Genomic DNA, 16589 nt, shown 5'->3' with positions numbered 1-16589 from the left:
GAATGTCACCGGAGTTTGTCACATTCCAACTCGGGCATGCAGGATGCTTGGGTGGAGGAAATGAGGTCAGACGTGGAGGGTGCTGCAGTGTGTCAATGTTGTTGAAGCAAAGTGATGAAGGATGACACACTTTGAGAACGACGTCACACACATGGACATGAAAAAAAATCACGTGTGTGTGGGGGCTTCTTAAGGCCTAATGGGCATGACTAACACTGTTCACATGAGGCAATCCAGGCAAATGTAAAGGGAAACATTTTGATTTCATTTACGAGAATTCCATTTTGTAAATCAGATTCCAAATCTTGGATAAATTTTGCCGACAAGATGTTGGAATGTGTCTGTGGAACATTTGTGAGGTCAGAGGCTCGCAGTTTCGTTTGTTTCATGAAGTTGTGGTCCAGACTGTCAAGTTCTTCCATGCCAAAGTCATCCGAGTAAAACTAGGGGTTGAGGGCGGTGTCTCAATACTTTTGTCTCTATGTATCAAGGAGTATTTGCGGTAAATTGCCTTGCCAAGGACTGTCGGATCATTCACCCTCTTTCATTTCACATATATAGTACCGTCCTGTATATGAGTATGTAAAATGTTCTCTCTTTTCAGTACAAGTAGGGTACATTTGCACTGCATGGTTAAATAGACGATTGGATTTTTTTTCTCTCTTGTGTGACAATTGGAATATGCATCATGGCAGTAAGAATAGGAAAAAAACCTACATAGAATCTGATATCTTCACATCTGAGTCAGCTTTGCTAATATGCTGTACATACTCCCGCGTCTGCCCAAACCACACAAATGAACACATTAAAAAAGACATCTTGTAAATCTCACCTACAACAAAAGCATTGATAATTCAATATCATCGAAACATACTTACATTTGAGGCTTGTTGACCATTAATCAAGCTACCGCAAATAATTGCTGTTGGTAGCCAGTGGAGGAATGCTAAAAAGGTTGCCCTCATTTAAATCAATGGGGGGAGTCGGCAACTTAGTGATGTGGTTTATTATTTGTATGATTTATACATACTACAGTTTGGGTGGTCAACCTGTTCACATGTCTGCCTCACAGTGCAGAAGTGCCATTTTGGCTCTGGCCTTCCTGTATGGAGTTTGCATGTCTTCCCATGCCTGCGTAGGTTTACTTCGGATATTCCGGTTTCCTCCCATATTCCAAAAAACATATATGGCAGGTTAATGGAACACTTGAAATTGTCCCCAGGTGTGATTGTGAGCGCAAATAGTTGTTTCTCTATGTGTGCTCTGCGATTGGCTGGATACCAGTTCAGGGTGTGCCCCGCCTAGTGTCCAAAGACTGCTGGGATAGTCTCTGGCGCACCTGCGATCCTTGTGAGGATAAAGCGAATTAGAAAATGGATGGATGGATAGTTTATTTGTCACTGCTTGGTACTGGCACGTATGGATTTATTTGGGTGTCTGTGATTTGATTCTATAGTGTAAACACAGCCACACTGGAAATGTGTGACTTAGCCATAGATGCAAGTGAGCCTGGTTAACATGCTAATGGACACGCTGATGTAATAATGACTCCAACAGTGCTTATGGTGATTTGTGTGGAGTCAGTTTAATGAAATAAAAGTGAATCACAGTGAATCAGTGAGAAAGCAGAAACAAGAACGGTGAAAGGTCTTACCTGGTAAAATCACTTTTAGCCTCCTGCAAAATGACAAGAGGGATTGTGAGTGAGTGTGGGAGTATTTTGCGTGTAACATAAGACATTGCATTGTTAGTTGTTGCAATCACGGTGGGACATGACACTACCTTGTTTCAAGTCTTTGAGAGGAAATACAGCGGAAGCTACCTCAAGCGCCGTCACTGGTCGTTTTTTTTTTGCATTGTGTTGCAAGACCAAATTTGAGTTCCAAATGTGGCATAATAGATGCAAATATGATTTATTTTCATGTGGAGTCATCACCCTCACCTTCTACTTGTGACTTTGAGTGTGTATGGCCAGGTGAGTGACGTGGACATCAGCGAATGAGAGTGTAGAGGTGGCCGACTGATAACTGGCTGACCCAATGATCAGTCTGCATGTTGTGTTAATTATGAATGAAAGAGTTAATTATTGTTATTATTCATGTAATGCATTTCTTTCTGCTTGTTCAACAAAAGGATTGAAAGTGCACCATTGGTTGAATCTATTTTTGATGACTTGTGTGGGCATCACAATATATTCTAAATAGCGATGGTAGGCTGTATTAAATTAGCTCATATTGATATGTTACTTTCCTTGTTGGCGACTGTACACACGTTGTTGTGACATAAATTGTGTCACAACATTTTGTGACACAAATTGTGTCACAAAATCTGATCGTCTTTTTTAAGTTAGAAAGGATCTCAACTACGGAAATTCTTGTTCTACATATCGTCACCCACGTAAAAACACACACACCGACACACACCCTCACACACACGCAAAAATACTTCTCAAAGGACCGACTATGTGAACCAAAAGCGTCACCCAGCTGCTGGGTTACATTAGAAGTGGCTGAGGGCAGCCAGGAATGTCGATGGTCGCCAACAAAGACAGTAGAGGGCTTTTTAGGATTTCAACTTGGAAGCATCATTACACCATCGCTGACAGACCAACAAGCGCATTACATAATGCCAGTTTGATCCTCGTCAATTAGCATCAAACGCTTGCGGCCACATTGTGGAAAGGGGACTGTTTCCTTGAATCAGATCAAGTGCCCCATTTGAGAAAAATGGGGACGGGGAGGCGGGCTTGCACTTCATCTTACTTGGAGAATATAGGAAGCCAGCTCAAAGATGACATCGCTGTCCACTTCAATGAGCTCCTACGAGAGAGAAAAGTGACATATGAAGGACGTGAGAGAAATGAGACACTTTGCCAAAATGGGGTGTGGACTCTCTGAAATGTCTCTAATGTTCATGTCTTGCCCAAAGACTGCCTGGTAATTCTTTTCATCTGCCTTCAAACTGCTGCCATCTCTAATTTCATGACCTCTTCATGTGGATGGGTTTGAAAGATTAAGGGGGAGGAGATTTGGGTGGCTACTAAATGTGTAGATTCTTCTTAACATTTTTGACTGTATAATTGCTTTGTAAAACTGTATGTACACCTTTGGAGACATGGTACATGTAATTCAAGATTTGGAAACCAAGGCGAACTTTTTCGGTCGTCTCTGTTTAGATTGGGGTGGGTGGTTGTGGACCTGAGTACTGGGTCAAGTATGCCAGGAATGCACTCTTTCCAATCCACCTCTTAATTGGCTTGGTGAGATCAGACGGCCGCGATGAAACGCGAGACAGACTGAGAGCGAACCACCCACAATGTTCAAACACAAATGTGTCATTTTGTAACGCACACCAAACATGCTGGGTTCTTTCTGTGAGTGAGAAATGATGTGCCTGCTTTTTATTAGTATGAAAAATAGATACCAATGACGGTGAGAACAAAAACAGCTGCTCCGATTTGATCCATTCATGATTCTCCAACATGTTGATGTTGATTAATGGAAGGGTGCCATCATTTTGAATGATCTTTGCCCTCTTCTGGACAATACACTTAAAGGCTTGACTGGAATAGCAGCATCAAAGGTCGAGCGTCGTGATTTTTAAAGTGTTAAAGTGGTAACGTTTTTTTTTTCCCTTTGGCTCGTCCCTGCAATTTCTGCAAAACGTCTTGCTTGTATTATTAAATAAATGATTGAGTGGCTTATCTGCGCCACTGAGCAGAGGGGGAAGCAACATCAATGTACCGGTAATCTACTCTAATCATAACACAATCTTCTTTAGTAGTACTCCAGAGGAGAACCACCAAATAAATATCATACAGTAATCATTAGTGTAAATTATAGCAACAGAATGCTGATTTACCTTGTAGATGATGGACTTGGCATTGAGGAAAAAAAGCTCAATGGTGGCGTTGTCTTTCAAGTATGATATACTCTCTATGTAGAACCTGAAGACGAAAAAAAAAACACAAACAAACAAAAGGCCATATGTAATTTCCTACGTAGAAAATGCATATAAAACAGAACACAAATGATTGTACTAATGTGCATTTACACTCTTTGGCATCTTTGTTTAGGCACACCTCTGAAGTCGAATAACATTTGTATTCCAAAAAAGCATCAAACGTGCTGCTGGACAGCTGCTCATTTTACATGATGGTTCCTATTATGGAGTGCATCGTCCAGTGAACTGTTTCTAATACTTTGCCCATCTCGGATAACTAATTCAGCCCACCGACATGACATTCTAAGCATGACTGTGAAAGGCAGATTTATAGCTTGCAGCCACCGGAGCTCGTGGAACAGCAGATGTTGCTGCTGGTGGCCACAAGGAGGCACTAAAGGCCCGTTTATCGTTAGCTGGAGGCGCACGTTCACATCTGCTGTCTCATCATATTGCCTTGCAAGCACATACGCGCGAACAGGACCCCCCCCCCCCCGCGCGCACGCACACACACACACACACACACACACGCACGCGCACACACACACTCGCACACACACGCACGCGCACACACGCTGCAGAGCGAAGCACAGTAACCCACTTCTGGCAGGGCACTTGTGAACCAGAGAACATAATAACGCCTTCTATATTTAGCTCATGAAAGCATGCATGCATGTCGAGCTTGATGGAAGGCAGTATGCTGGGAAGGAAGCTATTCATTCTCAGTGCCCATATTAAAAGATGCTTCACACTAAATGCATTCCTCCCACCTCTTGGCCATGCATCCAAGCTGCATATATTTTACACAGCGGTGGGCCGTGCATTTTGTATGTATTTGGTGTTTTCCTTGACTTAATCTACTTCTCATTATCACCACGACCATGCCATACGCATCTTCACACTTCCTCTGAGTAAGTACAGTATTTGTGAGTAAATTGAGACAGTATCATGATTATTTCAGTATGCATGTTTGGGCACATTTTTGTTTGGAGTCATACTGTGAGATTTTTCTCAGGTAAAACGGATGCCATGGCGCGATAAAAGTTGGGAAAACACAGATTTAGGCTATCGGCAGTGATCGTAAGAGGATCAATGAAGGAAAACCCATACTGCTTTAGAAATTGAGCGTTGAGAAAATGCAAAACCAGCCCGATCAATAACCCCGTATGAGAGTTTAATTAAAGCCACACCTTTGATGAGAGCTGCACACGGGGCAGCCTGACATTTATTAGGCCTAACACCAAATGCAAAAAAACATTCTTCTACTTTATGCCGGTGAAAACAAGATGCTTGGGCTGGAAATGAATTCAGCGCTGACATTTGAGTTTATTGTTGTTCTATCTTTTAAAATGCCTATCCTTGTATGTGTGTGTGTGTGTATGTGTATTTAATGTATTGAGGCTGGTGATTGGACTGAAAAATGGCAGAGAATGTGCGAGTGAGAACCTTTAAGTGGAGTCTTAGTTCAACAGTTACACTGCCTTTTCCACATCCTATATCACCTTCATAAATAAGGGCTATATAATTATAAACATCTTGAGTTACGGACACTCTCTTTGTAATTTGCGAGTAATTGTAAATAGCCACATACTGTCACGTTGTGCACTAAGCGATAGGATAATTGCTTCGCGCACAACAAAAAAATAAGGAAGTGGATCCCCGAAATGCAGACACAAAACAAGGTCTCCGTAGCAAAAGGGTTTAATATACAAAAATTCGCACCGACAAAGTAGTAACATAAAGTGCTGGTCAAAACATGGACCAGAGGGCACAAAAACGAATAACAAAAAGCGCTTGCACAAAAGGCAAGGGGGGAAAATAAGAATCGCTAAGGCAAACAAAAAACAATGTAACCACTACACGCAAGTAGTGATGGGTCCAGCGACACCGATGCGTTGATGCCTGCGCCGGGCTCACAGAGCAAACCACGTGTCGGTGCATGTGTCGCTTCATTACGTCACGTGATTGACACATGAACTGCACCGGCGCAGTTTAGACTGCATCGGCTGCGTTGACACAGTCCAGGCTGCTAATTGACACATCGGCTGCGTTGACACAGTCCAGGCTGCTAATTGACACGTGAACTGCACCGGTGCAGTTTAGACTGCGTCGGCTGCTAGGCACAGTCCAAGCTGCGGCACTTAGTCCAGGGGGCGTCGACTCAGTGCAGGGGGCGTTGACGCAGCAAAAGCCCGCACAGTGTATCATAAGGAAGTGCGTCTGGCGACACAATGCCGATTGCCGAAACAAGCTAGACCCCACCCTCGCTCGAATAAAAATATATGTTTGGGCAATACGGAAAACACACTGATTATCAGAAAAATATGTGTCCGTCTGACTTCTAGCGTCATGCCGGCTGTCATATAATAGGCTATTATTATATGAGAAGTGTTTTATGAACGTTTGTACTGTACGTCATACTCCAGTTGATTGAGGGGTCCCGCCTCTAAGGGGGAGCTCCAGAAAGTGACTGCGAGTGAGCACACCGCATGTTTGATGACTCTGCCGCGTTGCTATTAAAAGTCACATAAAACGTAAACCTTGTCTGCTGACCATCATTACATCGGCTAGGCTAGCTTAGCTGTTGTCGTAGTTCAAAGTTTAATATGTGGCGTGGGTTGGGTTGGCGCCGCAAGTACGTGCTCGCGCGCAAAGCTGAGAGCAGCAGACTATCGACTGCTGAGTGCTGAGACGCGCTTCACTCGAGTGACGTTGCTACAGTACGTGCATATTATGGAGCAGCTTCCGGACAAATACAATTTGTCCGCCGCGTAGAGCCATTTGATCTCCTTTTGGAGAATAAGGTATTCATTAAAATCTCCTTGTCTCACCAAGTGCCTCTCGGATTTTTGACATGTCTTATTCCATTGTGTGTGTGTCTTCTCCACAACAGGGGAAATAGCATGCATTAAAGGCAACAGACAATTTAAAACACTGGAGCATCTTATTTTTCTAAATCAAAATTTGTGAAGACAAAGCCCACAAGCATCCTCATTCACATGAATTTCACATTATTGAAACACATTGAATGATACAATATGAATGCATGGATGTGAATGATATTGTCAAGGGTCAATGTCATCTTTATTGTCAAATATGCTTTATGTATGACATGCAGCATAGATGAAATTTCTTCCTCTCAATCCTCAGTGCATACATGCATGTAAACATGCTGTGCATTAAACACACGCAGCTAAGAAAGGATAGCAGCTGCACTGTATAAAAAAAGACATGTAATCTGAACAGTATAGACAATATAAACAGTATAAACAGCATAAACAACAACATAAACAATGGCGCTTGTGGCTACACTGAGCTTTTAACTCATTCAGTCCCAGTCATTGGGTAGAGTGAGGTAGTGCATTGTATACACGTCATCATCAAATCAGTTTGTTCAGTCTGTCAAGTGGCTGCAGGGATTTTGAAGGTCCCACAGGTGGCAGTGGTCAGCGACACATTATCAGTACAGTATCAACACAGTGTGTCATTGTGTCGACACGCCTCATGAGGTCTCATGGACCTATCACTAGACGCAAGCGAGAGCCAAATCACAAACTAAGAACCATACTTACAAAATACTGAGCACCGAGAGTTCAAAAAGCGAAACACGACGAGGTCTGTAGCAATAGCAGTCAATGAGCAAAGAAGTAGCAAGGCGAAATTCAATACTCCAGCGATATGTGCATGTCAGAGGGCTCCTTAAATACAGACTGAGACTAATCATAGATTGGCAGCAGGTGTGCACAAAAGTCCGCTGATGCCACCTGCTGGCCAGACTGACACAGAACCGTGACACATACAGGGGGACCTCGTTTTTACGACGGCCCTGATGTGAGGTGTCGAGGGCATGAAGACAGGCGATGAACTAGTGTGTACAGCAGACTAAGATTTAGAGATGCACTCGACCCAGCGTCACTTGATTTTGAGTATCTGCTGGTACTTAGTCTCAATTTGGAATTAAGCCAATGCATTCAGAAGAAAAAGAGCGCATTTAAACAGTCTCAACTCTTTTCATTTGAAATAAGGTATCCCAACAAGTTACTTTTTTAATATGGTTATAAAAATAGTGCAGTGGTTCTCTGCCTCTGGACTATTTCAGGCCACTATACATACCCAGTACTGGTACAAAATTAAGCTATTTCTTTACGATTCAGCAATCTCTTTGTACCTCAGGAAAAAAAGTCACTTTATGAACTCTCATTAATAAAATTTTACAAAAAAATATATAATGATCTTTTTGACCTGATTTCTAACCACACGATCGGATCGGGCCAACACTAGTAAGTAAACGTCATCATGCATCATGAGTGTTTTTTTTCCATTAAATTGTTTTATATTCAACGTCTAGAAGTGTGTTTCATTCATATATTTGCTGTTTAATTAAGATCATACTCCTGCGTGACGACTTCATATACAATCTTGGGTTACATCACCGCTCCAGGCATGCAACTCCATCATGAACCAAGAATACCCAATATATGTTTGGTGCTCCTTAGAAAAATTACAGATGGACCCAAGTTGGAAAACCTGAGGACATGATGTAGAAAGCATGCAAATCAACACAATTATTGCTATCAACCAAAAAAAAAAACAAAAAACATGGATGTATAACGTATGTGACATTATGCCGTGACATTATCCGGATGTATCTGTAGGGAATAAATAACTCCAGTGGGCCAAAAACAAAGCCTATGCTTTTCACTCAGGGCTATCTGATGTTGCATGCTTATGTGTGTGTGTTTTGGGTCAGCAGGTCATGGTTTTAGACGAGTAGCATTTTGAGTTGATGAACGACCAATATTTCACTGTTGAGAAGCTGCAGAGATGAAAATCGTTTCAACAAACGTGCACTCCTGGATATAAAAATGCCAAGCAGTCTTGGTGTGGGGTGGGAAATGGTAAAGCTTCCTTATTTAGAAACGCAGTGCATACTCTTGAAGTCAATGAGATTCGTGAACGGCTGAGGGGCTCCTACACTGGGAGTTAACTACTGGGGTCAGAGCAATTGTATTGTATCCGTAGTAACCGGCCGCCTTAATGTGCACCTCCTACAGCACTGAGCGTTGGCAAAACACACAAACATAATGGCCCACTTTCCTCAGACACACACACACACACAAACACACACACACACACACACCCACACACACACTTCAAATCTGAAGTGGAGGACATTACAGGTTGCTGACGAAGTGGATGACGAACTCACCTGACACAGAAGTAGAGGACAATAGGCCCTGATTTCTTGGGGAATTCATGTTCTAATACCCTGCGGTCCAGCTGCAGCCAACTAAAATGGCCCCTGAGGAGAGCCAAAAAAACAACATCATTAACCCCTTATTGAGATGTGCTGGAGGAAAATAATTACGTACGCCCGCTGATGAGTCTGATTGTTTTGCCCCTCCCCCTGAATGACATAAACAAAGGAGACACACTCGCACAAGAGAGGTCATTTCCCTTTATGAAAATCATTTGAGCCTTTACATAACTTTGCAGGTCACGAGGTGTAACTTGTCATTGTACAGTCAGTCGGTCAGCGAGAACACTGAATTCAGTGACATGTTTCCTCAAACTGTGGCTTCCGCTTGAAGGCGAAACTTATACTCCCTGGGTCAAGGGACACCATTCACCATTATTTTGCAGTATTCTACCAAATAATTGCAGCCGCCAACTAGTAGTGTCAAGGGAGGTTATCCTCATTTAAACCAATGAGCAGAAGAAATCAGCCTTGACAAGGAAATGCAAATGCTTCTCCGGTCCTGATGATTCGCTGGCAACCAGTTCAGGGTGTACCAAAATTCTCGCCCGATAACAGCTCGGATAAACTCCAGCACCCCCGCGGCCCTGAGTGAGGATAAGCGGTTCAAAAAATGGATGGAAGGATGTGTGTGGTTCTGGTGCTGATGTCTCTGGAGTTAACATGCAATTTGGGTTTCCGTACACAAAGGTTGTTTCATGTGTTTTGTCTTCAATGTAACACCTGCCCTATTAAATATGTGTCATATAAAATGTACATGAAATTACAGATTAGTCAACACTTCAGGACTCACGTTTCGTCTGTATATGCAATTCCGAAGTATTCCTTCTCCTTGAGGTTGAAGTGAGAGGCTACCAGGTCCAGGAGGTCCTTAGCCATTAACTTGGGCTGCAGAAAGACACATTCGATATCATCAGTAAAAGATGAACTGCAACATACATCGTTGTTTCTCAAAGTGTCTTTAAGTGGCCAAACACTGGCAAATATTTAACAAATTTGAGCTTCGAAATTAAGTCTTCATTACCCCCCTCCCCCACCTGCACCCCCCCACACACACCCCAAAAAAGACTCAGTTGTGATTTTAGGCCCACATTTTAGCCCATATCCCACCGAGCGTTGAAAATTTGCGAGTGTTGGCGAAGGTAGCGACGGTTGAGTTCGCATCATGGTTCGTTCAAGGTCGCCAAACTATCTCTGGACATTATCCAAACATTTGAACATGAAATGTTTTTTAACAAGTCAATTTGAAAAAATGTCTTGTTTTTGAATAAAAAGATGACAATAAAAACATGTTTTATTTTTGAGTCATGAATTAATCGACAAAAGAATCAACTGATGAATCGATTTTCAAAATAATCATTAGTTACAGGCCTAGTCTTTTTACTTTCGACACTTTTTACTCTGTTAAACGCGCAAAACCCACTGAAAAATATGTTTGACGAATATATATCAGTGGGAGTAATGAGATGGATTACAGTTGATGAACATAAAACTGCAGTGAATGAGTTATATGTCTCGTGGCTGCTTGGACCTTGAGGGAAACAGGGATCCTTTTTGTGTTATGTCCTCCAAAAAGCATCTCTTTATTTTCATTTGTGTTGCTTCTCATGAAATTCTGCAAAAGAAACAGCTGTGTTTCAGAGTGCACCCACCGGATATTAACTTACTACAGTGACAAAGCATTTTTTGACAGAACGGAGGGAAAAGTTCAAAAATGAATGAGAAAAGAGGAGGTTAATGACAGGAAGAGAGTAGAAATGGATGGTGCTCAGGGATGCTGGTGACAGTGCGGTGACAGTGCCTTTCCTTCTGCTCTCTCGCTCTCCTCTCAGCCTCTGACCCACACCTCTGCTGCAGAGTCATGCCTCTTGGCCAGAGCACTGTACTGCATCGGTGATCGAGGGCTGCAGCCACGACCAGCTTCCAATCGACAGTCCTAGTGGCTCACGCTAAGGCGTGACTGACGTTCAGTTGTGACTGATGCATTGTAGAGGCAAAGTGATGACGGTCCCCCATTTTCAGTCACCGGCTCACTAACGGCATCCAGGATGTTTTAAATCAAAGGGTGCGGACGAGGAACGTCGCCTCATGCGGCCGGGCCGTGACATTTTGCGTAAGAGCACGCCCTGCCCTGAATGAGGTTAACCGGGAGTGTGCTTCGCCTCTGTAATACACACACACATATACGGGCATGCGCTCCACGTGCAAACAGCCCACTCACAACATACTCTTAGCTACAGCACTAAAGGGGCGCATCTTCCAAATAATCTTCCCCCCGAGGTCTGCTGTTATCTACTCACAGCACACTTACAACCACAGTGACAGACGCTACTGGGAGCTATTTCAAGAGATGCCAGTAATGATGTCATCTCAGCATATACACAAACACACACGCACACATCTTCACTGACCTAGATCACAGATAAGAATGACCGCCGACATAGATGTTTCTCGTTTCTTTTTGCCATACAAAAATTGCTCAGGAAACCAGATGAGCGCAACAGGGAGAAACATAGAAGTTAAGATGTGTCTGACATATTCATCTATTTGTTTTGAGACACAAAAAGTACAATGAGAATGAATAAATAGCCAATGAACCATATTTTATCACTGTACCATCACGAAAATCTATGGGGTGCTCAGTTTAGAATCCCGTCACATAACGCCGATTTATAGCTTCAATCAGAGCGCACCATCAGTAACCTGGGCTAACATAGTAAGATGACAATATGAAAATCACTCCGAGGACAGGAATATAAATAAATAGAATTTACCGTTGCACAAAACTGAAGCACCACAGTTTTATCATATGGTGTATTTAAACACCTATGGGCTTTTTTTTTTCCATCATAATCCAATTCAGTGAGATATTGCCGCAGCAGTGTCCGGTGTAACACAGCTGTATAAAACACTTGTCAGGCTGTGACAAATGCTTTCAACGAAACAGTACGAATGAAAAGCGTGTCAGCTTTTAAAGTAACTCAGTTACTTTTTCACATTAGGTCAGTAACTTGCCCTCCACTGTTAGTGGCCGCCGAGGCTAAGTAACATGCATAAGCAATGCATGGAACTGTTTGGTTTGGAACTGCGCTCTTTCTAGCATTAGCGGTAATGAGTGTTTTCAGCTTTTCTGAAACGCTTGCCATGGTCTTTTATTACCATACAGCCATCAACAATTCGAGCCGATAATAGCAATTATTGTGCATGTGTGCAAACCGCAGCGGAACCAGCAGCGAGCGACGAACAGGGACACAACGAAAAAGGCCCGTTGTGAGGGAGATGAGAGAAGCAGAAAGCAATCTTGGGAGGTTTGCCTTGAGTCACTTGTTTCTACGTTGTTATGAATACAGGCTACGCTGAATTGTGTAATTGGTTTTGGATCTTTCTACCTGTCACACTCTACGTCATCTTATCTCATCTTATCTGTGAGGCAGCAGACATCTAACATATACTGGACGACGTGCAACTGTGTTTTGGGAGATCAGATTGACAAGTTGGTGAGTGGGTTCATGCAAAAAAGCTCTCTGGTAACACATTTAATGATTAACAGCAGAGAATTACAAAGGAGTGCTGATGTTGAGATGTGACAAATGTACAAAAGGCAGTGCTCACTGCTATGTTGGCCCTACGTTAAGACAATTTGATTTTAAAAAATGGCTTAATACGGGTTGTCAAGCCTTACTAGCACATTGGTGTCAAATGAAACATCAGCGCTTTGTAATGCTATGGTAGCACAAAAGTGGCTCAAACAAAGAGGTCGATGTAAAATTCTTGTCGGAATAAATAAATCAAGACATAAAGCACCCCCTGCGACCCTAGTGAGGATCAAGCGGTACGGAAGATGAATGAATGAATGAATAAATATTGATGTCGAGCACAAGGTCAAAGGGTCAGATCTGACTTTGGATTGAGATGTGCATCAACATTTAATGCACTCTTATTTGGGTGCCGTGTATTTCTCACTGACATGTCACTTTATTCAGTGTAAAAGTTGAAGGGAAATCGTGCAAACAAGCATCAAGAAGACACACAGGAAGCAAATCCGACATGTTACACAACTTGGCCTCAGTGCTCGATTTGCTGCCCATTAGCCGAAAACCATTTTAGCCTCAAGGAGTGATAGCCATTTGAATGGCATCTATTTTTACAAGGGTGGTGTATCAGGTGGTGAGCTTCTAGGTTTACTACCTGGCCAATAGTTGCGCTAGCCTCCTGGCACATAGCTGCCAACCAACGAGGCGTTGCTCCATAAACAAACCGCAAGAGGACTCCCTCTCAAAAGTTAAGGGGAAGGCGGTAAAGGAAGGGGGGAAGAGGAGGGGGAGGTTGTGGGGGATAAAAAGCAAACACCGCCTTTAGGATTAAACACCTGGCCAATGTTACAAATCGCTGACCTGAATGAGATCAAGATTTTGGAGGCCAGCTGAGGCTTTGCAGGAAAGAAAGTACCAAAGCAATGTTAAATAATTAGGAAGACGTGAAATTGTCCGGCACAGCAACGAACTACTTTCTCAACGCTTGAAAAAACATTCCACTTCTGGTGGGTTATGGCCATTCCCTCAAGACAACATTTTCAAAAGGTCAACATGATAATTTTTCTTTTCTCTGAATCATGGCTCCGCAGCCTACTGAATTCCCACAGTTTACGAATGTATCTTGCGTGATGCATCACAGGCGTGTCCCATCTCCTGAATCATTGAGAAAAAGGAGATGATACAGAAATTCAATGCACCCATAGTCAGCAGAACAAGAATGAGATAAAAAAAAAAAACATCCACCCATTTGTTTACAATGGGCATATCGTCATTAGGATCATGGCTCAGCTGACTTTGGGCAAGAAACGAGGTGCACCCTGGACTGGTCACCAGCATATCCCACGGCAGTAATAAGTGAAATCTTTTGTCGGAAAAATATGCCACAAAGTTAAAGAGGTAAGAGAACAGCGGATGGATGAATAGGTGGGCAATTAGAGAATAGATTATAGTTTGGTTGTAGCCAGGCATGAACCTGTTACCAGTTCTGTGGTTTTAAAAAGTGCTCCGACAGCAATATGATTTTTCTTTTCCTTTTTTTTTTTTTTGTGCGTCATGACTGCAGGCAAAGTGATATGACCTCTCCCCTTCCCGATGATGCGAACAGTCAGTGAGCCCTATGACTTTCCCCCTGGAAAAAAAAAAAAAAGTCATATCTTTTGGGAATTGTCCGGGTACTGCAACTAGGAACAGGAATGATATGCAAAACTGTGAATCCGATATACAAGCCCATACTTAGTTGGTTGTTTGACTGGTTGATGACTGGATGCATGGATGGATTAATGGTCGGTTGGACGTTGTTATTAGTGGATGGATTGGTGGATGGTGGGACAGATGGAGAGGTGGTTACATGGATGCATAATTGATAGGATGAGGTAAATTGGGGAAAATGGGACAGCTGAATAGGTGGTTGCTAAGATAAAAGGATGACGTAAAAAATGGATACACCACGCACGGACGCATGGATGCAGGTGATAAGGTAACGGTTCAGTTGTGTTTGGAGAGGCAGGGGGATTTGGTAGAGGGCAAGAGGAGGCTGTGACTCGGAAAAGAAGCTCAACTGTGGAGAATGAAGCGGAAAGCCAAGAGAGAGAGAGAGTGATAGACAGAGAGAGAGAGAGAGACAGAGAGAGTGAGAGAGAGAGAGAGAGAGAGAGAGAGAGAGGGAGATGTCGAAGGATAGAAAATGAGGGGATCATTTCTGGCAGTGTAATCGAACCAGAGAGTCAGCAGACCTACCCTTGGCTTGAACACTGAATTTTTTCATCCCTCTTTCTCACATTCGTCTATTCCTGAGCTCTTATCACAATTTGCTCTCTCTGGCTAAAACTTTCCCGTCAATATCTTGAGTCACCCTTTGCTCCCGAACTGTATCAGTACAATTATATTCTTTTGTCTTTTTATTATGCTGAAGTCAGGTAATGAGCCAACCCAGGGGGCTTTAAAAGAAAGGTACCGTATTTTCACGACTATAAGGCGCCATTAAAAGTCTTAAATGTTCTCCAAAATGGACAGGACGCCTTATGGTGCGGAGCGTCCTTTATATGCGCTGAGTTTCAAAATCTGACTGGCTGCCGACACACTGTTTATATAGAGAAAAGGCGGAAGTGACTGTGAAAGAAGTTGGCCAATCAGGGAAGGGTGGGCGTGTATATATACATATATGGAGAGGGAGAGAGAGAGAGAGAGAGGGAGAGAGAGGACAGACAAGCTAGTCCGCCAATGGTGAAGGGTGGGCGTGTAAGTGGACGCCTCAAGCCAGTACCAACACTTGTATAGCGTGTGGCAATGTGCATTGTTGCAAAACAACTCTGGTCTAGAACCCCTGAAAATAAATTCGACAAAAAGACACGCCTACGAAGCTCAGTTCAAACTTAAAGCCACCGGTTATGCTTTTGGCATGCGTGCCCATCTCATAGCAGCGGTGAAAAAACAAGTTCAAGCAAATGAGCTTGCCGTTATTCCCGGAGGCTTGACTAAAGAACTCCAACCGCTGGACATTGGCATCAACCGGGCGTTCAAAGTAAAGTTGCAAACGTCATGGGAACAATGGATGATCGGTGGCAAACACAACTTTACAAAGAGTGAGAGGCAGCGCTTGGCGAGTTACGCCACAATACGCAACAACGAGAGGGAACGCGGCGTTTTTGATGGATTACGGTACTTGCACAATTGTTCAATTCTTTCTACACACACACGCGCTGCCACCATGTTTCGCTCTGTTCTTTACTTTCAAATGTGAGAAAGCTTCACACGAGAGAAATGTTGACTTTGCTGTTGCTACTCCTTCTTTCCGCTCGGCAATGCGTAGCAACTCACACTAGCATGTGATGCATTCAATGACAACTGAGATGTGCAGTCCTCTGCTTCTGATACAGAGGATGAGGACTTTGATGGATTTCTGGGTGATGATTGATCGAAAAACGTGAGAACATTGTACGATGGCTAAATAAAATACACCCGAACTCAGTTCTGCTTTTGTTGCCTTTTTAAAAACGTGTTTTTATCTTATCTGTATGTCTTGGCATGCTACCGTATGCTTCAAGCTAACGTGTTAGAGTGCGCGCATGCATGCCGTATGTTTAAGCTGGCATATGTTTTACCACTGTAAAACTGCGGCCATTAGTACGATGCGTCCTGTGTATGTGTAAAATACAGAAATGTCACCCATTAATGAGACTGCGGCCATTAGTACGATGCGTCGAATAGTCGTGAAAATACGGTAAGCAAAAAACAGAGGGGGCTTCAAATGAAATTGCACCGGTTGCTGAGATTCAACTGTTACCAAGGCAAAGGCATGACCGAGGTGACTGCCAATGGGGGAAGACAATGAAGATCTCTAAGTTGAAATGAGGTGA

At 43.1% G+C, this 16589-nt stretch overlaps 1 protein-coding gene across 11 annotated transcripts in view; it reads right to left on the bottom strand.

The window, feature by feature from the left end:
• The window catches only part of frmd4a (FERM domain containing 4A), a 143902-nt gene that overhangs the window by 25912 nt on the left and 101401 nt on the right, over nucleotides 1-16589 (bottom strand). For all 11 annotated transcript variants that reach the window (XM_052060231.1, XM_052060232.1, XM_052060230.1 and 8 more), the window contains exons 3-7: nucleotides 9993-10087; nucleotides 9152-9244; nucleotides 3862-3946; nucleotides 2763-2819; nucleotides 1655-1677 (exon numbers count right to left, since the gene is read on the bottom strand). In XM_052060231.1, coding sequence (XP_051916191.1) covers nucleotides 1655-1677; nucleotides 2763-2819; nucleotides 3862-3946; nucleotides 9152-9244; nucleotides 9993-10087 — 353 coding nt within the window. The remainder of the gene's footprint in view (nucleotides 1-1654; nucleotides 1678-2762; nucleotides 2820-3861; nucleotides 3947-9151; nucleotides 9245-9992; nucleotides 10088-16589) is intronic.

The sequence above is a fragment of the Hippocampus zosterae genome, chromosome 3 (genome assembly GCF_025434085.1).
Source record: "Hippocampus zosterae strain Florida chromosome 3, ASM2543408v3, whole genome shotgun sequence".
NCBI classification, from domain to species: domain Eukaryota; kingdom Metazoa; phylum Chordata; class Actinopteri; order Syngnathiformes; family Syngnathidae; genus Hippocampus; species Hippocampus zosterae.
The sequence above is the reverse complement of the archived record's forward strand: the minus strand, read 5'-3'. Positions and strand labels throughout refer to the sequence as shown.